Source organism: Hoplias malabaricus, chromosome 2 (assembly GCF_029633855.1).
Source record: "Hoplias malabaricus isolate fHopMal1 chromosome 2, fHopMal1.hap1, whole genome shotgun sequence".
Taxonomy (NCBI): domain Eukaryota; kingdom Metazoa; phylum Chordata; class Actinopteri; order Characiformes; family Erythrinidae; genus Hoplias; species Hoplias malabaricus.
The window spans coordinates 72,689,947-72,715,701 of record NC_089801.1 but is presented as its reverse complement, the minus strand read 5'-3'; the positions used below and the strand labels follow the sequence as shown (position 1 = coordinate 72,715,701).

Sequence of the window (25,755 nt, the reverse complement as noted above, 5' to 3'; positions counted from 1 at the left end):
TTTTTTCAAGTCTGCAGCACTATTAACAGTTGAACTTGCACATGGACTTGAGCACAGCAAAAATAATCATTTGAAATATTTCTTTGAAATTTCTTTGTGTGGAGCAGATTTGCAAAACCGCTCTGGCCAATGGCTTTAGGAAGATTTGTGCATTTTAAATTAGACCATGTGATGATTCTGTAGTGTACTTGAAGCATGGTGGTAAAGGGAGCCAGATGTTGGAAGGCTCATAACATAGGATAGCTTTGTGAAGATTTTTACTGCCTAATTATCTCTTTGGAAGATGTTTTATGTGTGGTTATGGCCTAAAAGTTTGTGAATGCAATGACTCCCCGTAAATAATCTGTGACACTTTTGATTTTGAAATGGAGACGGATTATTATAGTGTTTTGGGTGTTATACGTAAGAACGTGCTCACGTAATTGGATACTTTGTTGGATAGTCGTGCACTTGACATTACTTCAGTTAGTTAAGTTGTTAAAGTTAGCACTTACAGGGGTTGGACAATGAAACTGAAACCCCTGTCATTGTAGTGTGGGAGGTTTCATGGCTAAACTGGAGCAGCCTGGTGGCCAAACTTCATTAACTGCACATTGCACCAGTAAGACCATGTGCATCCAATGGTTCAAACATTGTGTCCTGAAGGCGGTGCCGTGTATCAGGACGACAATGCACCAATACACACAGCAAGACTGGTGAAAGATTGGTTTGATGAACATGAAAGTGAAGTTGAACATCTCCCATGGCCTGCACAGTCACCAGATCTAAATATTATTGAGCCACTTTGGGGTGTTTTGGAGGAGCGAGTCAGGAAATGTTTTCCTCCACCAGCATCACGTAGTGACCTGTCCACTATCCTGCAAGAAGAATGGCTTAAAACCCCTCTGACCACTGTGCAGGACTTGTATATGTCATTCCCAAGACGAATTGACGCTGTATTGGCCGCAAAAGGAGGCCCTACACCATACTGATAAATTATTGTGGTCTAAAACCAGGTGTTTCACTTTCATTGTCCAACCCCTGTATGTGAATGAAAGTTTATCTCTTGTGTGCAAAAATACACTACTGTGTAAATGTCAAGAACTGTGGGTTTTTTTTTTTTTTCCCCAGTCAAAATACCAATTATTTATTTTCCCAGGACATTTCTTACTAGATTAGACGTACACTTGAACAAGGACGTGTAATGTGAAAGAAAATACGCAGGAAATAAGTTTCTGAAACCGGTGTTTCGGGATATGGAATACAGAGAGTCCAATCATGCAAGAGAAATATTATTGGAGAAATGTGACTGCTCTGCACTAGAAATGTACAAGAAAAAAGAATATTTTAGAGAAAATTTCTATTATTATTATTATTATTATCATCATTATTATTACTATTTTTAAACATTAAACTGACCTCAAATATCATTGAATGCGTTTGTATGTTTTCCTGGGTTTAAAAAAATACAGAAAATGCCCTTAACCTTTAAGACTAAGCTTTGGAAAGCTGAGGATTTTTCTACACATTTCTTGGAAAATCTGACCTGGTTTCTGAAAACACTGTTGAATGGAAATCAGATAAATGAATGAATAAACTCTCACTTGTAGACAAAACAGCGCATATACACGATTAATTTAGTATCGTCTTGTCTTAGTCTTGAAATGAAGGTGAAGCTTTTTATTGTGTCTAACTTTCATCTTGCTATCTATATGTGACAGCACAGTTATAATTTGAGCTGTGCTGTTTTGAGCTTATGTTCATCTCATACAAACACCTCCGTGCTACGGTTGACTTGTCACCTACTGAGGTATTAGAAATTCGATTAAACTAAAAGGGAATGAGCATTAGTTGAGATCCGTGGGGGAGGGGGACAACAGAGTTGAGTACATTGACTTTGGCATTAGGTGAGGTTTACCTTCGCTGTTAGCTTAAAACAAAGTTGCTTGTCTGACCATGTAATGAAGATAGCTGGCCATAAAGATAAGCATTGCAAGCTAATATTGATAGTGATATCTTGAACAGATTGAACAGCACTAACTGAGTTACACACAGGTTTTAACAGGAAGGCACATTCTGCTCATGTTTAAAGCTTTGAAAACATGGTCCTTGCCTCATTTTCATAAATCATAGGGTTGTCATGTTTAATGAAATTTGGCTGAAGATGTATCCATTTTAAGTTTGAGGTATAAATGTGTACTTACACAAAAGCTGACTTTAGAAAGTGTTTGTTTAAGTGATTATCAGGAAGTGTTACTAATGCTGTTAAAGTACTCATATCTAAATGCGATGTTCTTTAGCTTTAGGAAGCACTGGGCTAAATATAAATAAAACTAGCTATAAACGGAAATTAATTACTGCTCATAATTCCAAAATCCATGCTATCCACACACACACTAACAGTAAAATTTGAGTCTTACTGCTTCATGAGTGATGTCTTTTGCACTCTCTCTCTCTCTCTATCTATCCCTCTCTCATATATAAAATTAATGTCATACTCTGTTTCTCACCGACACTGCAGCTGTTGTTTCTTCTCTTTGCAGTTTGGCTGAGCTAAACAGAGCCCTCAGTCACAGCCAAACTAAACATGCAGAGTCAAGCACTGTCTGTTATCTGTCCAAATTGTAGCTGTGCACGCTTGTGTTCTCCTGAAAAGAAAATATCCTGCAATGCACATCCTCTCATCTGCTTTTTGTTCCCCTGTTGGGTTGTGCAACTCTGAATAATGGTGTTTTGTTTTACATTTTAAAGCTGGTTCTCGGGGTTTGATTTATGCATTGGTTTACAGGCTCTGATGAACACTGTAAGGAGTGTGGGGAAATTCTTTGAGGGGTGTACTCTTCTGCCAGCATAGAAGGCCTACTGCAGGGGAGCTAGTGGTGTGTTTCCTAATAAAGCTGATGACACTGCAATGCATGCAGAGAAAGAACAGTGCAGCTTATTGTTTTTAAAGGACAAGTTTGGAGGAAGAGTATTAACATTGCGCTCATTTTTCTCGTTTGGTGGTACAGGCCAGACATTAGTTTTGAAAATACAAAGCTGATAGTTAAGTTTGCTTTTTGCACATTACTTATTTAGATTAGCTTCGATTGTGTTGTTAAATAGTGTCAAAAAGTCTTGCCTTTGTCATTTCTGACACGGTATTACATACTGTTATCATGAAAATAAACAGTTCAGATAAAATGCAGTCTCGTTTAATAGATTGCAACATATTTTTAAGGATGTAAAATCACAAAGTATAATTAATTTGACCAGTGTTTGTGTAGGTTTGTCTTGAGTAGCATGGTTTTTCTTTTTTGCAGCTTCATAGGGCTAGCATTAGCTTGTGAATAGATCCTGAAGAATAGATCCTCATTTCAAGTACTGTACTTTTCTCATCTGAATGCTGTAAAAAATTGAAAATGGAGACATTATCACAGACAAAGAACAAAGTTTTAGCCCTTTTGAGAAATGTATGATTTCGAAACACCAGTAAATCTTTGAATCAATTTTTGAATTTGGTTGCATGGTTTTTTTTCCCCCCCTGATTAATAGATGACATGGGGGAAATGTGGTGTATGATACAGGGGCAGTTAGTCTAGCCAAACCTTACACAAACTTTCCTCCTCTCTTGGTTTATGGGACAGTTTTCTGGAAAACAGCTCAGTCATAAGGGATCATCATTAGTCGACACTGGAAAGTGAGCTCACCCACTGAACCTGGTCATTTTACACAGCAAGCTATGTCTATGAACATTTACCAGGGCTAGAATAATAATAATAATATTAATAATAATAGTATATCTTGACTGTAGTGCTGGTAGAGCTATTCTACATTTACCTCTATGGGGACATGGAGGGATACAAAGCATGTGAATAAAGGATTACAAGATTTTTAACTGCATTCAAATGAGGAAACAAGTTTTGTCAGACCGCAGCCTGTCAAAGTGCATAGTTTGTCACAACTTGCAAATCGGTGCTGACAAAAGATGAAGGAGAGATTAACAGGAATTTCTGTACAAACTTTTATGATCAGTAGCCCTTTTCTCCCTTACATTTTAATAAATTGGCTCACATTTATTTATCCTGTAAATGCAGTGAAGTGTGAGAGGGACGAGCCCATTCTGTGCAGAATAAAACTTTTGAGAATTACTATGATGTCCATTTAAATAAGAGAAGATAACATTCCCAGAAGATCCTGAAGGTTTATATTATCTCATCGTTTGAATTCATTAAGGCTTTCTGCCATAGTGCACTGTACATTTTCAAAGGGAGTATTTGCTTGTCTCTTTTTTTTTTTTTTCTTCCCCAATCCTTGAATCCGTTTTTATGACCAAGGTTAAGTGCACATGAATGCAGCAAGCTCAAGTGAACTGGACATTGCTTTTAGCTCAATTTTTGCTAGTGCTTCAGGTCACTGTTGCTGACCACTTCAGTATTTTCAGTCACCTGATTGTAAAAGCTCGTCTATTTTTTTTGTTACTGTTTTGCTAAAAGGCCCTTAGCGGTTTTCACTGTGTGACCTTGCTTTGCATTTGCCTGCTATCCCCTTCAGCTTATGGTTAAGGACACTGACTGGCATGTTACTCAGACTTGCATGCCTCGTTGCCCAGTGAACCCCCTCTCTGTAACTGGTCTGAGGCCATAGGGGGCACATGAGGGTGCTAAATTATTCATGGGACGAACAGGGGAAGGTGCCATGCATCCGTTCAGGTGACCCCTGTACTTTGTGGTGGGGTGTTTATGACCCAATGGACCCCACAGGATGCAGCCTTCCAACTGGCTTTGCGCGTGCCTGTTTTTGTTTGCACTGTTCAGGGTGGTGTGAGGGGTGGAAAAATAAAAGCCATATCAATCGAGAGGTCTAGGTCAACATCCTGTGGAAGGAATTGAAGCAGTGGGGGATGAGGTGTCATCATTTACACCCAGTGGACACTGTATTTATCTCTCCGAAATCAAGCAAATAGAGGGTTGGTTCTACTTGGCTATCATTGTGTGTCTCTGTGTTTTTAGGGTAGCTCTGTATCAATTAATAGTTTTTTATTGCTGTACTGATATGCAAAGTTTTCTCCAAAACAAATTACCTTCTAACCATTCATTGACGTACTTATTTTTTGCTTAAAACCATGCCTCTACCGGACCACTCAGATGAGTAGAGACAGTCATGTGAGTCAGTAAATGTAAAGCATTTTGAGCAATTTCATGCACGCCAGTCTTTTACAGTCATTTCAGGGCTCAGATAATGTGGTTTAACATGCTGCAAAGAAAATCACATTTACAGATGTAGGAATGTTAGTGTGGTATTTTTTTCTGAATACTGATATAATAATTATGTTATCAATCCCACTTATTCAACCAGTTCATGATTTAAAAATATATTGCATTTTATTTTACTCCTTTTTATTTAACCTTTATACATTTTAAAGAGAATATAGACTTGTAAGCTGCAGTGGCCAGTTACATTTAACCTTTTTCACATGAGCTTTAACAATGGAACTAGTATCCCTTCATATGTCAGTGAAGAGCCAAAATAGAGGAAACACCACACTCTTTATATATATATATATATATATAAAGGGGTTCTTTTAGACAATACGATGCTTCAAGTTAGAACCATGTATTCCATAAAGCACTAGAGAGGGTTCTACTGTTCTTACAAAGTCTGGCTTGTTACAGCAGCGGACCCATTTTTGTGCTGTATAGAACAATATACACCACATTCTCCATGAATATGAAGAACCATTTCACCATGCGTGTGGTTCTATACAGAACTCATGGTTCTAAGTAGAACATCGCCTTTACTAAACACCCTTATTAAATCTTTTTTAAGAGTTGCACCAACAAACATAAAGCGCCAAATTTCAATGTGAATATTTTCAAACTGTTCTTCCCTTTCACTATATAAATACACAGATGAGATCTGTTATCCAGCCTAATGTCATACTTGTATGACACCATGAACGATATAAATATATATTTGCTTGTAATAGGAAATGTAGCCATGGAGATTGTCGTTATGTTTGCTCCTTGGCTAAATGCTGTTGCAGACACTATGGCACTTCAGCTCACCTTAACTTTTCTTCTTTTTTATTATTATTATTATTATTATTATTTATTCCTGATGTGGTATAAACCGTGATGCCCTTGATAATGTCCTAATTAATTTTTTTATAGTTGGGGATTTTGCTAGTTTAAACTTAGTAACTCCCCAGGCAGTAGATTTAAATCAGTAGCTTTCTTATTTTCGGCCTGCTTCCTGGATGGTCAGGTGTTAAGTCTTTTCTAATCTTTATTCTCATTTTAATGAGAGTATATTTATAAACACTTGTGTTATCCAAATTTTTTGATCCGCTATCTTGTTTTTAGCGTTTCCCGCAATACTTTACATTTACTTGACAACGCCGTCCACCCACCCCATTGTAAACACTCAGTAATAAAAGAACTTTCAAAGTTCCAAAGCACTTTCTGTGACTTTGTGTTTAATATGTTATTCCTCAGTTTTCAGCCACAAATGTGTTCTGAAGTATAAACCAGAGTTTAAGGCAAGCTGTGTGTCGTCTGAGTTTCCCCTCGGATGTTTGTGTTTTCCCTGTGTCTGCGTGGGTTTCCTCCGGGTGACTGTCTGTGAGGAGTGTGGTGTGTTCTCCCTGTGTCTGTGTGGGTTTCCTCCCACAGTCCAAAAACACACATTGTGAGGTGGATTGGAGACTCAAAAGTGTCTCTAGGTGTGAGTGAATGTGTGTGTGTGTGTTTCCATGTGAAGGACTGGCGCCCCCTCCAGGGTGTATTCCCGCCTTGCTCCCAATGACTCCAGGTAGGCTCTGGACCCTCCGCGACACTCAACTGGATAAGGGTTACAGATAATGAATGAATGAATGAATGAATTTGCACTGGATTCGTTTCACGATTCACAGAGTCGACTCTACACTTAACCCACTGTGTAAGTTCCTCAAAGTGTCCAAACACCACACAGGGGGCACACAATTTTTTTTTAAGAGAATTTCTGGTTAGGGGGAATTTGTAGCACACTAGAGGTGTTATTGCTCATGTTGTTTAACTCAACATGAGTTACCACCAACAAAGTTACCACCTTGACTAACCGATTTTCTGTGGGAAACCCTGGTTTTTATACGGAGGTTTTTATATGGAGGTAACCCATATAAATGACATTGTACAAAACTGACACATTTTTTAATGTATTGAAGTGGTGATATTACTCATTCAGCTTGAACAGTCTGAAACCTCCCACCTCCCACTCTGCATGGGGAACATGTGTAGGTACAGGACCCCTCATGTTCCCGTTGTCCATAGTTGCAGGGAGGGTTAATCAGGAGGATAGGCAGCTGCCTTTAGGCCCAGCGGGGGAGATTAGCAGCCCTGTGTGGGAAGGGGGAGGAGGCAGGACAGCCCCTGTCTGTAGCTTCCCTTCACCAAAGCCCCTGTAAACGGCTTAGAAACAAACAGCTGCACATTTAATTAAGGGGAGCTGTCTGACCGAGGAGCAACAACACGAGGAGCTGTTATATATGCACTAAAACACAAGTACGGCGTATATATACACTACTTCCATTCCTTTACGTACACACTGGTACCAAAAATGCACAATTGGCATGTGCCTTTTATTAATACTCTTTTGCATAACACGATCTGGCCGACTGCCCTAGTGACTGTTGATTAAGAACTAATTGTAACAGACTCACTCAACAGTCAGTAAAGTTATACTATTAGACATATAGCCTTTTCCAGGGCAGCTGTCTACATACCAAATTATCAGGTTCATGTTCAGGCATTAGGAAAATATAATGGAAAACAAAAACAAACACCTTAGGCCTAAATTCTGATTAGTATGTTAAGTAAGACAGAGCAGTCCCCTTAGGTCGCGAAACTGCTTATCTGTTGCAAAAATCTAAAGTTATTTCCAGCAGACTCGCTCAATCATAGTGTTCATCTGTAATGTGACACTAAGCAATTACCCTCAGAAAGTTGGTGTCAAATGATAAAGCTGGAACGTTTACAGGTTTTTGTAGTTCTATAATTTTTTTTTTATTATAAACATGCTGTGGGTGTCCAGGTAGTGTCGCAGTCACACAGCACATGGGTTAGAGTCCCGCTCCGAGTGATTGTCTGTGAGGAGTGTGGTGTGTTCTCCCTGTGTCTGCCTGGGTTTCCTCCGGGTGACTGTCTGTGAGGAGTGTGGTGTGTTCTCCCTGTGTCTGCGTGGGTTTCCTCCGGGTGACTGTCTGTAAGGAGTGTGGTGTGTTCTCCCTGTGTCTGCGTGGGTTTCCTCCGGGTGACTGTCTGTGAGGAGTGTGGTGTGTTCTCCCTGTGTCTGCGTGGGTTTCCTCCGGGTGACTGTCTGTGAGGAGTGTGGTGTGTTCTCCCTGTGTCTGCGTGGGTTTCCTCCGGGTGACTGTCTGTGAGGAGTGTGGTGTGTTCTCCCTGTGTCTGCGTGGGTTTCCTCCGGGTGACTGTCTGTGAGGAGTGTGGTGTGTTCTCCCTGTGTCTGCGTGGGTTTCCTCCGGGTGACTGTCTGTGAGGAGTGTGGTGTGTTCTCCCTGTGTCTGCGTGGGTTTCCTCCGGGTGACTGTCTGTGAGGAGTGTGGTGTGTTCTCCCTGTGTCTGCGTGGGTTTCCTCCAGGTGACTGTCTGTGAGGAGTGTGGTGTGTTCTCCCTGTGTCTGCGTGGGTTTCCTCCAGGTGACTGTCTGTGAAGGGCTGGTGTGTTCTCCCTGTGTCTGCGTGGGTTTCCTCCGGGTGACTGTCTGTGAGGAGTGTGGTGTGTTCTCCCTGTGTCTGCGTGGGTTTCCTCCGGGTGACTGTCTGTAAGGAGTGTGGTGTGTTCTCCCTGTGTCTGCGTGGGTTTCCTCCGGGTGACTGTCTGTGTGGTGTGTTCTCCCTGTGTCTGCGTGGGTTTCCTCCGGGTGACTGTCTGTGAGGAGTGTGGTGTGTTCTCCCTGTGTCTGCGTGGGTTTCCTCCGGGTGACTGTCTGTGAGGAGTGTGGTGTGTTCTCCCTGTGTTTGCGTGGGTTTCCTCCAGGTGACTGTTTGTGAAGAGCTGGTGTGTTCTCCCTGTGTCTGCGTGGGTTTCCTCCGGGTGACTGTCTGTGAGGAGTGTGGTGTGTTCTCCCTGTGTCTGCGTGGGTTTCCTCCGGGTGACTGTCTGTGAGGAGTGTGGTGTGTTCTCTCTGTGTCTGCGTGGGTTTCCTCCGGGTGGTCTGGTTTCCTCCCACGGTCCAAAAACACATGTTGGTCACTCAAAAAAAATGCCTATAGGTGTGAGTGTGTGTGTCGCCCTGTGAAGGACTGGTGCCCACTCCAGGGTGTGTTCCTATCTTGCACCCAGTGATTCCATGGCGACCCTGAACTGGATAAACGGTTGCAGACAATGATTGAATGACGACTCCCATCTTAAACATCACAGAAAAGCTGTGCATGACCCAAAATATCTCAGGACTAGAGGCTTTCGGCAATTAAAAGTGGGAGGAACTGGCTACAAATGTGCTTGCAACCTGTGATTTCTGCAAAAGGGGGTGTTACCAAGTGCTAAATTGTAATGTGTCAAAAGCACATATAGAAGTCTAATTATGATGAATACTCTATAATAAATGATCTATACGTGTAGTTTGCACAGTGCTTTACACACCAGCTTTGTTAACAATATATAATTTTCTAAAGTTTGTAGATTACCCTTATAACAAGTGAATTCAGCCGCTATAAGGTGCATACACTCTGTGAGGAGTGTGGTGTGTTCTCCCTGTGTTTGCTTGGGTTTCCTCCAGTTTCTTCGGTTTCCTCCCACAGTCCAAAAAAAACACACGTTGGTAGGTGGATTGGCGACTCAAAAGTGTCCGTAGGGGTGTGTGTGTGTGTGTGTGTGTGTGTGTGTGTGTGTGTGTGTGTGTGTGTGTGTGTGTGTGTGTGTGTGTGTGTGTGTGTGTGTGTGTGTGTGTGTGTGTGTGTGTGTGTGTGTGTTGCCCTGTGAAGGACTGGCGCCCCCTCCAGGGTGTATTCCCGCCTTGCGCCCAATGATTCCAGGTAGACTCTGGACCCACCGCGACCCTGAACTGGATAAGGGTTACAGATAATGAATTACTGAATAAACATGCTGTCACTTAAACTCTGTGCCACAAATCACAGTCGTTTGATATACTTTTTGAGGGAGAAACCATGCAAACTGTGTTTTACTCAAGCCTTCCTAACCAGGTGCTGCGGTGCCTGTGTGATATCAAGCTGAAGATTAGTATCATCACTTTTGTATGGCCACATTGTGTTGACAAGCAGCATTTGAGTTGATGTGTGTTTAATAAAAGAATAAATGCAAATGCAATAAATTGCACCCATTTTTCTGACCTGAAAAATCTAAGACTTTTTCTATGTACACAAAAGGCCCCTTTCTCTCATTTCTATTGTTTACACATTTGAGATAATCCATCCACCTCACAGGTGTGGGTATATCGAGACAAAAAAGGTTTGTGCAACTTGTGAATTCCACCGATGTTTCACTGGAAACTTTGAAAGTCCATCCAAGAGTTTTATAGAGTCGGCCTCAAGTGAAACATCTGTCCATTATGCATACGTTACACTGACTTCACTTTAAGATATCTCCTAGACCTTTAACGGACCGTGGCACAAAAACACAGAGGCATCTGAGGACTGTAGCTGTGAAACATATTAGTGATATTTAAGAACTGTGATACATGCCGGAAAGGTCATCTTTTTGACAGACGTAAGCTTGCATTCCACAGCTATTTATTATATATTCTTTAAAGCCCTTCCATAAAAGAACACTCCCCTAATGCCCACAATATCTTTCTTGGAAAGGAGAGAGTGGATTAGTTGAGTGTATAGTGTTCATTTTGCTGTCCCGGGTCCCGCTTGGCTCGAGGTTTGGTTATGTTTTGGCTCTGAGACCCACCATACAAAAGGCCGACCATTTCACGGCTGATTGCTGGACAGCAGCTCCACTTGTCACACAATGGACCTGACACTCATAACTAGTGACTCGGAAACAACAATTAAGCTCTTCCCTTCTCCAAAAGCTTGCTGTCACTCCTCGACCTTTCCACTCCCTGCCTGTGTGTGTGTGTGTGTGTGTCTGTCTGTCTGTCTGGACATTAGGCCGGCTGCCGCTATGAGAGGATTTAGTAGCAGAAAGAAGTTTCGATATCAGAGTTAATGTGGTGCTCTCAAGGTTGCGGTGACATTAGGGCCTCAAACATGCATCTTTGGTTAATAATAATAATGATACTCATCCTGAAATAAGAGGCGTATCTGGTGATGAAAGTTTGGTGTCTAGAAGGCCTTCATCATATTACTGGGGGCTTTGTCTCTGTACTTCAGTTTGGAACAGAGTTTTCCATTTGTATCAGTCAGAATTCTAAAGTGGTGTATTGGATTTATTTTTCCAGTGATTTATGGCACTCCCTGGCTTATTTAAAACAGCATATAGCCATATGAACATTGACCTACAGTTGATAGTTTTTCTTTACTCAGTACCTACAGGTCTGCACAGATTCATGTAGATGTCCGTCTTGCAACACAGAAGGGAGTCATCTTGGTGAGGCTCACGGGCACACTGATGTGAACACCTCAAATCTCAACTATTTGCCCTGCCGCTTTGTGGACCTGTGTGTTAGATGAATGCTGATTGGTGGCCCCGATCACACAAAATAAAACACTTAACAAAAATGGAGGATCACCTGAGGCAACGTTATGCCATACTTGTGACAACCAACTATCAGTCAAAGTATCATATTACACGTTCCTCAAAGTTTATTATTAATTTGCTCTCCTTTTTGAACGATTCTGTACAATACACTGTCAGAAAACTTGTCTCTGTGGTGGTACCCTCAAGGGTACATATTTGTACATTTTAATTATGGAACATAATTGCACCTTAATCTATTATAATTGTAGATTTTAATAGTGTGTTGATTTTATACGCTCCATTCCAGCTCCAGGAAGTTAAATAATGAAAACTTACAAATATTGACCTCTCCTTCTGGAGAAGAGTATGTAATGTAACTTCAGGGAACACAGCTGGACTTTTAAACACTGTTGTACCTTTTTAAAGGTACATTTACACTGTTTGTACCTTTAGGGACCAATAATGTACCTCTACGGTACCTTTTTTTCTGAGAGTTTAGAGTGGAAGACATTGTATTTATTTATTTATTTTTAAATACATTACAATTTGGACACTCCCTAGTGAACAGTATATTAAAATATGTTTAAACCTCCTTCATACATTTCCTGCACTGTAACACAGAGACTTTAATGCGCATTTTTGAGGAAGAGTAACCCAGCTTTCAAGCTATTCTCAAATTAATAGACATCTTGCTTATTCTCATGACTTCTCTAATTATGTAACTGGTGCTGAAATATGTGCTCTAAATGGTGTGTTAGTGTAAGTGAGAGAGCCTCGGTTCTGTTGTCAATTATTCATCTCTATTCAGCAACACGCACCACACACACACACACAGTGGTTGAGTTCAGGCAGTCATCCCAGCACTTTCAGCTTGAGGCTGTCTAATTGTTCCACGAGCATGAAGCCGCCTAATCGCTCCGTGAGCTTTTAATTGCCTCAGACTTGTGCAGAGAGTTGCACAAGTCCAGTGATATTAAGGTTGAATTCCATTTCACCCCTAGGCTCTACAACTAGGTCTAATCCCTCTGTTTTTCCAAGGGGTAGGGTGTATCAATTCCAGTTGGGAAAGATAGGTAAGGCTATATACCCTTTGAAATGGAGATATTTCAGGGGCACACTTCGAATGAGGGCCTGTGAATGTCTTGTGAATCACCAAGAAAATGGCTGCCCAAATGACCAAAAAAGCCACAAATGTCAGTAATTTCTTATTTAGAAACTACAATAAACCCTGTTTTATTTTAGTTTAAAGTAGATATAATGCATTGTGTCCCTTTATTTCATAACGAGCATAAAACATGACATGTAGATTGCAGATGTGTTGGAATTTCCATGTCCACCTTAAATAGTGCAAATAGTACAAAAACAGCACAAATATACCTTAAATTGCAGTGTCTCTCTCCCTCAGTGCCCACCCCCCCTCCCAAACTTATGGTTTTTGTATTGTCTTGTATTATCGTGTTGTACTGTATGTATATTGTTTTGTATTTTCTTAACCATGTCTTTTGCACTTTAATGTGTGTGCACTGTTTTATGTTTGCACTAGTTGCACTTTTAATGTTGTGTATTGTTTTATGTAGCACCTTGGTCCTGGAGGAACGCTCTTTTGTTTCACTGTGTACTGTAAACACTGTATACTGCTGAAATGACAATAAACTTCTTGAACTTGAACTTCAAATAGTGAAGCAGTTACAGTCTAGCTCCTTTGGCTACTGCAACATTTAAGGTGGAACTGGAGGGTTCAAACAAGAAGTTGCTGGATTCCACTTCATATCACAATGAGTTAGGAGTGGGGGGTGATAAAGGATTGTTAGATGCTTTTGAATGAATCCAATGCCCTTAATTCAAATAAGTTTAAGACCAGTAGCACTTCTCTGATATCGTTGCAGAAGGGCAATGGAGTGTGTTTCTTTTGAAAGTTGTTGTTTTTAGTAGGGGAAGATTTTCACCACTTATAACTCGGTTCTGAAGGGCAAGATAACATGCAAAAAGCAGGGGTAGAGGTAAAAATGAGAAATGGGATTCACCCTGCAAATAATAACACAATCACAACGCTAGACTCAATATACATCAACATACTTGTTACTCGTAATGGTTTAATTTTGTAATCTATTGCAATAATGCCAATGAGCTGGAGTTTTCTTTATACACCCCCAAAGCTTCCTAGCACTACAGGAGGTCCTCGGGTTACGTCAGTCCCAAATTACGATGTTTCGTGGTTACGACACATCTCCCATTTACTGTATAAAGCCTTGTTTCAACTTAAGTGGTTTTGCGTCGTAAACGTCGTAACGTGAACTTACGTGTTTGGTGTGCGCGTCGGAAGTATACACGGTTACGCGGCTTGGGACCGAAGAGGATAGGTGTTAGGATAGGATAAGTGCTTACAGTATGTTATTTACGTACAGTATGTACGTATGTTCCGAATTACACCGATAAAAAGGGCTTTACGATGCGACGTAGGAACGGATCAACGTCGTAAGTCGAGGACCCCCTGTATTATAAAAATTACCTGAAAGTTAAATAGATTATATCATTACAGAGAACACTTTGCGCTATGTAATGTAGTATGTTCTGGAAATGCTGGCCGTACATACAATGTGCTCACAAGTATTACTCACAAGTATTTATTGTATCTGTCATGTTTATTATCATCATCATCATACCCAAACTAGAAGTATTTTCAAGCAATGAGTTGCTTATATTACTATTCCTCCATGGAATCTGACCAACCACCTACATTTGTTAAAATTCAAGGATGAGCAAACAATCACACTGTTGTTCACTCAAGACCTGAATTCAGTACCTCCCCTTGTAACAGGTAGTCAAAGACAAGCTTAGACAATACACCATTCTTAGCTCAGTGCATATGAATGTGATTAAAGCAACAACTTGCATAGGAATGTTTAGCAGGATGAGCCCAACCATTCTATTAAAAAAAAAGAACAGGTTCAGTCATGTCAGATTGTTGATATTTCACACAATATTGGGACGTGTGTGTGGACAGTATCTCAAAATGAGGGCAGTATTTCAATGAAGCATAGTATGTCAAGTTTCTGTTCTTTGTGGTTAAGAACAAGGTTAAAAAGTTCACTTGGGAGTGCACAGGGAGGGGGCGCTGTTAGAGCTCACTGACTGGTGATGTCACAGTCTGAAAAAGTCTGGCTACAAGCCCAATAGCCCACAGCAGTTCTGAGTTTAATGCAGAGTTTGGATCAAAAGAGAGATGAAGTAAGCTCTAAACAGTCAGAAGACCCTTCGCTCGACTTTGTGCTCACAGGTATGAGGCACTATCCTCTAACTGTGTGATTTAAACTGTGCCCGTTAGCTCGCCAGCTAAGCTTCTAAACAGTGTGGAGCCTGTTTTATTATTTATTTTTGCCACCCCACCCACGGTAATGGCATATAGTGTTTTAATATTTCAAGATGCTGGTATGAAAAATGTGGATATCACCCATCCCTAGTGCAAGCCGTACTTTCCTGAGCTTTATTGATATAAATTGGTTCCAACACGACAAACAAAAACCCAGGTTACAGCTGTCCACGCAAAACATAACTGTGATTATATTTTGACCCCAAGAGAAATTGCCATTTTACCATGTTACACTGTTTAAGGTGTAAAGTGTTGGTCTGAACCCTGTGAGAAGGTATCAACTGCTATCAAATGTGATTACATAGTAGAAAGTTTTGGCTCTATTTCTGTATAACAGTAAGAAATGGAGGTGCTCTGTCCATGTCTCCACAGTCATTGTTTTTGAATGCTTTTCTAATCTCTGGTATGATTTTCTTTTTTAAAAATGTTTCGTCTGAGCTGTAGCTCATAAACAAAGCCTACTTTTCTTTGGTGAATGAGGAAGTGCATGCCTGTGGAGTCTGGGGTTCAGTAAAGATAGAGGGATGTGAAATAAGAATGTGCTCTTCATTAATGTTGGGAACTGCTTGGAGAAACAGTGGTAGAAAGTGCAGGTGGTTTGTGGTTTTCTTTCTGAGTCTGACTGATTATGCTTGTATGCCCAGTGTTAAGCATCAACACATTTCGTGTGTGTGTGTGTGTTACTTTACAAAATGCAGAAACCATCAGATTATTTAATTCATTTATGAACACAGTGAGTATTAAGTTTTTCATTGTTTATTTCTAAGGAGATTAGGTAGACATCACAATGTTTGTAAACACTAAGTGAACTCTAATTACTCCATTCTGTACCCATTATAGATGCAGATGTTCAATTAAACACGCAAGGCTCCACACAGTGCTTTTTTTGATGAGTTGGAGTGGTGTTTATGATCCAAGGCTAGTCAATCCCCCATTGGTACCAGACTTCACTGACGTTTTCTTGCCTGAATGCATAAAAATCATCACAGAAATGTTCCAGCATGTGGGGAGGGGGGTTAGTTTACTTAATATTTCTTGTTTTATTGTCGAATTTGTAGAGTATTGTGAAGTATGGCATGGTCTGATGTCTGACGTGATGTGGTCATTTTAAAGGGAGAGGATATGGTGTGCCACTTTCTGTAACATTCATGAGAAATTAATGTCGGTGAGAGGAAGAGAGAGAGGTGAAAGGAAGCTCTGGGACACGGAGAGAGGAGGCAGAGGCACAACAGCTCTGTCGTAACTCAATCCAAAGAGAACGCCTCCCTGGATCACCTTTCTCCTGCATCTGTGTGTGAGCGAGAGTTTTGTGTGTGTGTGTTTGTATGCATGAGAGAGAGAGAGTGATAAGTAGCGGTAGCTACTTGCCACACATGCGTACTCTCAGGCTGTAATTGGACACCAAAAAATGACCCAAGTTAGACACTAATGTTAAAGCACGTGCAAACTGAGGGATAAAGAATGCCCTGTAGGTCATCCCTCCTCCATTAAATGCTTGCTAAGCCATGAAGCAACACACAAAAGCCACCATTAGCCAATGACTGAGCTCCAAGACTGGGCTGGGGGAACTGTCTATGCAAAGGAGTGGAAAACTTGCCCTCATGGAGTGCTGAGATGGCGAAAAAGAGTGTTTTGAAAACCAGAGTAGAAAAGAAAAAAACACGGCTTTGACTTGGTGTTTAAATTCTTTAAAACTAAAGAACAAAACAAACTGTTTTATTTACCACTTTTAATGGCCTTGAGGGTGAAATGGAATTTATCCCAGCGTGAGTCTGCCCAAAATTCACCCAAACATGTTTATCACCCAAAGTGTTAAATAAACCATGAGTTGTATACTACCACTGACTAAAGTTGTGGAATTGGCACGTCAGTTCTTCAATCATGTTTACTTTGTAGTTAATGAACAGATACATTGTTGTTCATTAGATGAACAATCTGGTTTTGTGAAACATGCCTCAAATAATTAAACTTTTATTATTAGTGCTTTTTTTTCAGGTCAAATAGTGAAACAAATAAAATAATTTGATTATATTGAGGAAATCAGAATTCAGACTTTCTAATCGACATAACAGAATAAAACTAATCGATAGAAACAAGATTATGTCCCCACTGTGTGTTCATGTACTGTCCCTTTAGAGCCGCGCTACCAAGCTTTAGTCATGTGATTCTGCCCCCTATCTGCCACATGGAAGCAACATAAACGCTGAGGCCGACCAAACGGCTCCAGCAGCTCGTACCAAAGAAAAACAGTGTCTGAGGAATAAGCTCATATTCAGTAGCCCATACAGTATTTAATAACACATATTGCATACTGGAATATATTTACAGTACAAGCCTCGTGAATGAACTACGAAGGTCAAAAATACAAAAACAAAATAATCGTGCATTAATCATAACCATGGTAAAATGTACAATTAAGTTTTTTGGGCCAATACGATAACCGATAATTAGCACCCTGGAGTAGCCGATACTGATATTAATAACCGATAATTTTGTAATTAAAGCAAATTTACATTGGATTAAAGCAAAACAATTTTTTAATCATAGGTTGCCGTAGGACAAGCCTTTTTTTTAAAGTTGTATTTAATTTATATTTTTATCAAAGATATACTGCTGGAGGGCAGCACGGTGGCGCAGCAGGTAGTGTCGCAGTCACAAAGCTCCAGGGAACTGGAGGTTGTGGGTTAGATTTTCGCTCTGGGTCAATGTCTGTGAGGAGTGTGGTGTGTTCTCTCTGTGTCTGCGTGGGTTTCCTCCCACAGTCCAAAAACACACGTTGGTAGGTGGATTGGCGACTCAAAAGTGTCTGTATGTGTGTGTGTCGCCCTGTGAAGGACTGACGCCCCCTCCAGGGTGTATTTCTGCCTTGCGCCCAGTGATTCCAGGTAGGCTCTGGACCCACCGTGACCCTGAACTGAATAAGCGTTACAGATAATGGATGGATTTACTGCTGATTCCGTATGAATGGTTTCTAGAGGGGCACTAATTATTGCAGCACCTTTATTTTGGAGAGCAAGGGAGTGAGCAGCATAAAGCAGCTCAGAATGAGAGAGGGAGAGAGTGTGAGAGCGAGTGTTTGTAATTGTTTACCGTATTTCACTAATAAATTCAGACGCCGAACAGCTTTACATAGTTATGTATTTACAGGCATCAACCGTAACTAAAGAAATATGCCCATATCAGCCGCCAATATATCGTGCATGACTAGTTTACAGACTTTAGAAAGTGTTTATATTTGGCAAAATGAAAGAAAACATGGCCCCAGCAAGAGTTGTCCATCTTTTTAAGAAGGAAATCCAACTCCACATTTTATAATTTGGTAGAAAAAATAGAAAGAGAATGGGGAAATATAAATAGGAAAACTGAGGAAACTTAAAGCAGCGTGCCTTAAAAATACATAAAAAAAACAAATGAGAAAGATGTGGGTGGAAAGATTATTTCCTGAAGAAGACAATTACATTTCCCTGCTCGGGTTTAAAGTAATTTCCTCAACAGTGCACGTGTATTAAATTTTGGACACGTTTCAACTTTTGTTAATAGAAAATAGGTTTAGTTATTTAAGTGTGTTAAAGGATTTTTTTTCCTCTCCCCTCAGGAAAGCCAAATCAGCTCAATGACTCTCCCAGAAATTAGCCCAGGTAATTTTTATAGTAGAATTAAAAAAAAAAAAAAAAAAAAAAAAAAAAAAAAAAAAAAAAAAAAGAGTCAATGAAAAGTTTCCATCCTACAAAGCTAATCTGTCTACTATTATTAAAAATATATTAAATTTGTGATATTTGTATGCAAACTGATGTAGTACACCATTGTACTAATATTTATTTTACTGGATATTCTGTTGGTTTACTGCCATTTACTTGAGCTGTAAAAACTGGCTTTTCATTAAAATAATTTAATTATTTTGAGGACTGTTTCACATAACCAGAGTATTAGAAATATCTTATTTATGATCTGTGTATTTGCTACAATGTATACAAACTGAATTAACATACTTGGCTTTTTGCTTACAACGTTTTGGCCAACGTTAATAGCACTTATGAATATTGGCTCTCCTTTTTTTGTTGTTTTTAAACATTTGGACTAATGTTTGAACACCACAGCGATTGCAATGGTGTTTACAAATAGGATGTTCTCAACACCCTTCGGCCACGCTCACACAGCAGATAAAAGTGGCCCAAATCAGATTTCGTTCTGCTGTTCACACTGTCTATATAATGTGACCTATACCTGACATCAGTCTGAACAGATCACACTCCTAAACTGACCCGCATGCGCTAAAGGACAATGCTTCAGGCTCTGACCAGGAGGAAATGTCCATCTGTTTCATACAAAACACTTTAGGTTTTGAAATGAAAGAATGGGACCAGAGTGTAGAGCTGTATCACAAAACCTCCCCTTTCTTTATTCAAAACGAGCTCTGTGTTAAAATGGGAGAATTAATTAAAGAATATTAAAATGTGAATGAAAGTTCCTATCTCCCTAAGCACACGTTTCCTGGGTCTCTTTCAAACTCCAATGAAAGTGGCCTAAATCTCATTAAACAACAAAAGTCATGATTCAGTGTGATTTGTGCTGTTCATAGAGCCACACAAACGCCACATCTGTGTGACATATGACGAAACAGATCGGATTTAAGGCAATTTTCACCTGCTGTGTGAACGTAGCCTTACACAACCCCCCCCACCCCATTCAACGACATTTTCCTATTTCTTTTTCGCACTCACTTGTGTGCACAGACACCGACATGCCATGTGTGACACATTTACACCGACACACACTGTTCTTTTGCCTGAACAAATGGAAAAGCTAGCTGGGTGTCTGTGTTGATCTCAGCTGATGGCACACGTAGCCACTCACCCACTGTGCTGCCAGAGAATGAATGACCCAGTTGAAGCTGACCTTTGTGTACATGTGAATAAGCAGCTGGCCTTGTCATTGTCCAAGAATTTATTTGTTTATTTATTTATTTATTTTAAGTTTAAATGTAGTGTTAGAATTATTATATTTACCTAAGCCATTGTCTAATAATATACTTTAATTATTAATGACTTTTATTTTCCTATCTATCTAGGTTTATTTAACTTATCTGTCTGTCTAGATTTATTTAATTCATTTATCTTTTCTAAACATTTAATGCAGCATAACTAAGCAGTGCTGTGTGTTATTTTAAATAGAATATGCTTGTTGGCCCAATGGCGTGACTCCTATACAAACCCATAGGTTTTCAAGTCCTTTCAAATTTGTCCATCATGCTAATAACACACGACTGAAGACCAATGTTTAATTATAACAATTTTCGGTGTCATGGGTCTTCATCCATAACACCTTTTCTGCGTTAACGATAAACACTTTTTCAAATATATAGGTTAAAATATGGGTTTTGACTTCACAGCTTAAGCTATATCTACAGTGTCATGAACCCCGACAGGATCTTATGAACACATCTTAGCTGTACATTTATAAAGCAGAGATTAAACTTGTCTAAGCTGCATTGGTGTGGTTTATGTTCACGGAAGTAGAGGCTGAACGGCCGACGTAGTTGAGAAATATTTGCTGATATTTCGTCATCTTCCAATTAAAACATGTATCTGTTTTTGACTATTTTTAGTTCGCACACAGCAACTGTCCTTCACATTGTGTGAAAATTTCATGAGGACTGGACTAGTAGATATGCTGAAAAGTATTTGAATAATATCTTTTTACTTTGACCTCCTTTTGAAAGTTAATTTTAAGTTAATTTTAGAAATTAAGAACAAATTTATTGAAAGCGTTAGAAATATTCAAGACAAACCTCTCAGTGATGGTAGAAGATTGACCAAGTTTCCTTTGTGTTTTTTAGATCAATGTGCGGGTGACTACGATGGATGCAGAGCTGGAGTTTGCCATCCAGCCAAACACTACAGGAAAACAGCTCTTTGACCAGGTGAGTGCTATACGCCGTGTATAATGTTATAAGGTATCAGACCCTGTGATGGAGCCGTTCTTGGACATTTTACTTATTGATCATTCAGTTGAACAGATGTTGATTTACAAAATTCTTGTTTGTAATTGAAATATTTCCACTTCCTTCCCTATGTGCACTCTGAGTCTCTGCTAAGCTCTAGAGGAGTGTCACAATTTAAGTTACTTAATTCATGTTTATGTGTTAATGTTTTTTTTTCCTCTTTCAATCGAATCTTAAAGTATTGTATGAAAGTTTTTGGCTGGAAACTTTCACTTCGAATGACACTTCTCGCATTAGCATTCCTATTTTACATACTTTAACGTATTTATATCTATTCTGGCTTTCTAGTTATCATTTATTACTGTCTAGACATAATTTTACAAGAACCAGGTACAATAAATATGATCCAATTCTTGATTATGAACAATTATTTAGTTCAGTTTATTTATGAAGTTGCAGTTTCTAAGAATTTGAATCCCTAGGAAGACCTTTTGCTGATATTTACATTGAGAGTGTAAAGCATTTCTCCCCGATAGATTTCAGGATCCACAGATCAGTATGAATTACTGTGCTTTGAAGTTTTACTGAATATATATTTCTGAGTTCTGGGAAACAAGTCAGGGATTGTGAGATTGACTGTAGGTTAGGTGCTGTGCCTGCAGTAATGTGGGCATTAAACTGGACTGTAGTGGAGCTGAGCCAGAAAGCAAAGCTCTCGATTAACCAGCCAGTGTCCTTGTTTCACTTATGGTCATGAGCTTTGGATAATGACTGAAAGAATGAGATCACTGACACAAGCTAGAATGAGTTTTCTCAGCTGGGTTTGCTGGCCACACTCATTGGGTGAGAAATCCGCTGCTCCTGTGTGTTGAGAGGAGCCAGTTGTAGTTGCTCGGGCATCTGGTATGGATTCCTCCTAGAGGCCTTCTGCTTGAGTTATGGCCTGGGAGCACCTTTGGATCTCCTTGGAGGCACTGGTGGATGTTGTAGGGGGCAGAGGTACATTGGCTTCTCTGTGCACACTCTTGCGAACGCAACCCTGAATTGGCTTGTGCAGAAAAAATGATGATGTTAATGGAATGGAAGCCATGATTTTTGCTATCAAGGGGCAGAGTACGCCATTTGGTTTTTGGATGTTGTTGAGACATGTGACCAGGAAACCTTATTATTTAGGGAGCTTATTTTTCTTGGAATTGGCTATTTCCAGATGTCTTTTTTTTCCATTGTAGAAATCTGCAAAATCTGCAAATTCTGTAAATCTGCAAGTGTGCTTTGTCACTCTTGACCAAGTGGAATCTGGTCCAGAGTCAGATTGATGTAGGTTTTTTAAATAACGTTTAATGGCTTTAAGATTTTATATCTTGATTGTAAATGTGTTGCATTGTGTAATGTGAAGTTGTATGGATATATTTGAACATTGTGTCTCACTGGTGGTCATGTAATTTAAGCCCCCCTGCTGAGATGCTTGCCAAAGTCAACATGTACACTTATATAATATTAATGCCAATGGCTAAAATATTAATTTGTTACTCTGTGATGCTTTACTAGGTCTGCTTCCTATTTTTAAGGTGTATGTATATACATTGATGGTTGAAATGCCCCGTTTTGTACTTTGTTCCATGATTGTGGTTGTTTCCACAGAGTAAACTTGTAACAGTCAGACAATGGGCAGCGTGTAGTTCGAGTAGATTCACTCAGATAAAAGTTTATTCCCCCTCAACTCAGTGCAATATGCAATATGATGGATCCCTATTGGGTCCCCACTGAACTATAGGCCAGTGATATTTATCTTTATTTGTTATTAAATCGGCAGCATTCCGACTGAAGCTTGTAACTTTATCGTTAACTGGATTTAACCAACTTGTCATTTGCTATAACAGTTTTTCTTTTAATAATCAGGTGAATATCTTATAAAGCATTCTATGGATTTCCATAACCTGCCAATATCCACCTTGTGTCTTGGATATGTCTGAGATGCTCTACTGAGTTTATTGCAACAATGACCACCACCATGGAGGGTCTTCTCTATGGAGCATTAAATGGCTGAAATGTCCCTTTAAAAAAAATGCCGTTCCAGCACATTCTTTGATGCACCTGTTGCTTTAAGAGAAAGCCTGGCCTGTCCTCGCCTCCCCCGGTCAGCATTCCGCATTTCAGGCTGTGGTGCCATGGTGCAGAAGAGGGAGGGCTGCGGTATGTTGATTCAAGTTACCCACTGATCTGAGAACAGCTTGCAGTTTACGTGCCATTAAAAGTAAAGGTCAGGGATTGGACAGGGGAAACCAATCCTAGATCAGTTATAAAGTGCTTCTCCTTCTCCTCTGCCACTGCTGTTAAAGAAAGTGGTGTCAGGGTGCACTTCCCACCAATCTTATGCCCATTTTTGCTAGGACATGAAGTATTGCTTTGGGACATTTTGTAGGAAAGTACTGCCGTATAAATCCTGTCAACGTAGAGATGGCAATGAGTGGCATTCACACAGTCAATCTCTATTTAAAGTAATCAGCCCTTATGCCTGTTTCAGCTGGTGCAGCACATGGCCTGTAGCAGTTGTTAGTTACTTTACAGTAAACACTCTGTTAAGAAATTACAGGGAGACATGATTCATAACACGGGTTTATTTTTATTTATTTTTTTAAACACAGAGTTGTAATTTTATGTCTAAAAGAAACTTTATATGTTATTAGAGGAACAGTCCAGGAAATGGGTTGCAGAAATAGATCCTCACATGAAGAGGAAAGCAATCTAAAAGCTAAAGTTAACCAATTTTGACAAAAACAATCTACAGTCTGAACTGTTATCTATCTTCCCGATTCTTACTGTATTTTCAGAAGCCTGTGTACATTTCTGCACCATTTTAAAACAAATTATCATCATAAAGGCTATATATTAAGGTGCTGTTTAGCTCATTAAAATGTAAATAGGTAGCCATTTCAGTCACAGCAACTGTTTTTAATTGTTGCTATAACGTTTATTTCAGGTTTTAATGATAACTCTATGAACAAAGATATAGTCAGTTAATCAACTACTTTTATATAACATACTTTTCAAAGCAATGTATCAGTCATGTATTTCATTTATAATGGTTCTGTTTAAAATTCAAGTTTATTCAGCATCTTATTGTGATTTAATAATAACTAAGCTTGGGTGATAATGTAAATATAAGAAAACTGATATTGTGTCTAGAATTATTGCTATAAACGATGATAATTTGGTAAAAAATATATTTATGAATTACCCCACACAAGCATTGCAGGGCCTTTCATGTATGCTCATGCTTTCCTTTATACATTTATGCTTAGTCTCTAGTGCTACCTTTAGGTCATGGACAGTTAGCTCTCCAGTGTGGTCTTCAGGGCAGTAATTTGAAGACTCGGCTATGACTCAGCTATACGACTGGACTAAAACATTTGTTTTGGGGGGGGATCATGGGCTGTGTTGAAAGGTTGAGGGGTGTAATGCTGCTGTAGAGAATACCGTGTAATATATTGAATGCTAGTTTTGGACTGTAATATATTTGAAGTGTCTGATAGGTCTGTTCTCTTGTGATCAGTAAATAAACCCACCTCCTTCATTTTAACATTTTTTAATTTAATCAACACCCACTTTGTTTGCAATTTCCAAGTGTCTATTAATTATTCATTACTTCTCTGGAATAGTCTAGGCATCGGATTGGGGAAGGGTTTGGGAATATTTTGACTACCCAATTCTAATTTTAACGAAAATATGTGTCACTTAGTTAAGTGATTCTTCTTGTCCAACCATTATACTGACTCTCACAATGGATTGGGTTAAATGCAGAGAACAATTTCTTCTGTTTGCAAGCACAGTGGCCAATAAAGTGATTCTAATTCTAGTGCTGTGCCCTCTTTCACACTCTTGGTTCCCACTTTGCACAAAATTGTGAACCACATCTGGAACTTTATGAACAGCTTAAGACTGCTTTGAACTGGTTACATAAAAAAACAAGCTCATCCTTTTTAGCCTGATGTACTGCACAGATGTTATTAGTGTTACATGAAGTATCTCAAACAACAAGCTATTTTCCAATGTGTCTCTCCATCAGTATCACTCAGTGCAGCTCAGATCTACTTGGCAGAATGTTGTTGGTTACAGAATCTGACAGCGAGCAGTTTGTGAACCCTCTTACCCTCTTATAGCAATGTATTTTTTTATTATTATATTTATGTTCATCAAGTAACTGTTGTAAGCTGTCCATTTAGAGCTTGGGATTGTCTTATTTGGCTGTCTCTCTTCATAGTGATTAGATTAACACAGAGGAACATTTCAGAAATGTCTTTTGTGATTGAAAAGTATTTATGCACGTGTACATGTTCACAGTGGTAACTTTTTAATATTTTCCGTATATGGGATGTATGTAAGTGCATGTAATGCACTTGTCTGTCACTTCATCAAAGCCTTTTAAACCATATCTGACTGGTCAGCTGTCACCACAGATTCAGACTTGGTTTGCAAAACAGAAAACATTCTTTACATGTTGGTTTTGAGATATAATGGCTAGGTAATGCAAAAAACTCTTCTAATAGATTACTTTTTCTATACTTGTATTTAGATTTCACATTTAAAGCTGTAGGGATTATTAAAAAATGCACAATATTAGTGAGCAACCTAAATATATATCTTGTTTTTAGCATAATGTCTGCTAAATAAAAATAATTGCTTTTGTTAAATGATCAATTAAATACTATTGGTTCAAATTAAATAAAATGTTAGTTAAGCTATGCTAAAAATATATACATACAGGGGTTAGACAATGAAACTGAAACCCCTGTCATTTTAGTGTGGGAGGTTTCATGGCTAAACTGGAGCAGTCTGGTGGC

The 25,755-nt window shown here is 39.4% G+C and overlaps 1 protein-coding gene across 1 annotated transcript in view; it reads left to right on the top strand.

Moving 5' to 3' along the window:
* The window catches only part of LOC136687135 (radixin), a 52,762-nt gene that overhangs the window by 6,902 nt on the left and 20,105 nt on the right, over nt 1-25,755 (top strand). Inside the window, exon 3 of the mRNA XM_066661400.1 lies at nt 20,810-20,893. Within this exon, the coding sequence (XP_066517497.1) occupies nt 20,810-20,893 (84 nt within the window). The remainder of the gene's footprint in view (nt 1-20,809; nt 20,894-25,755) is intronic.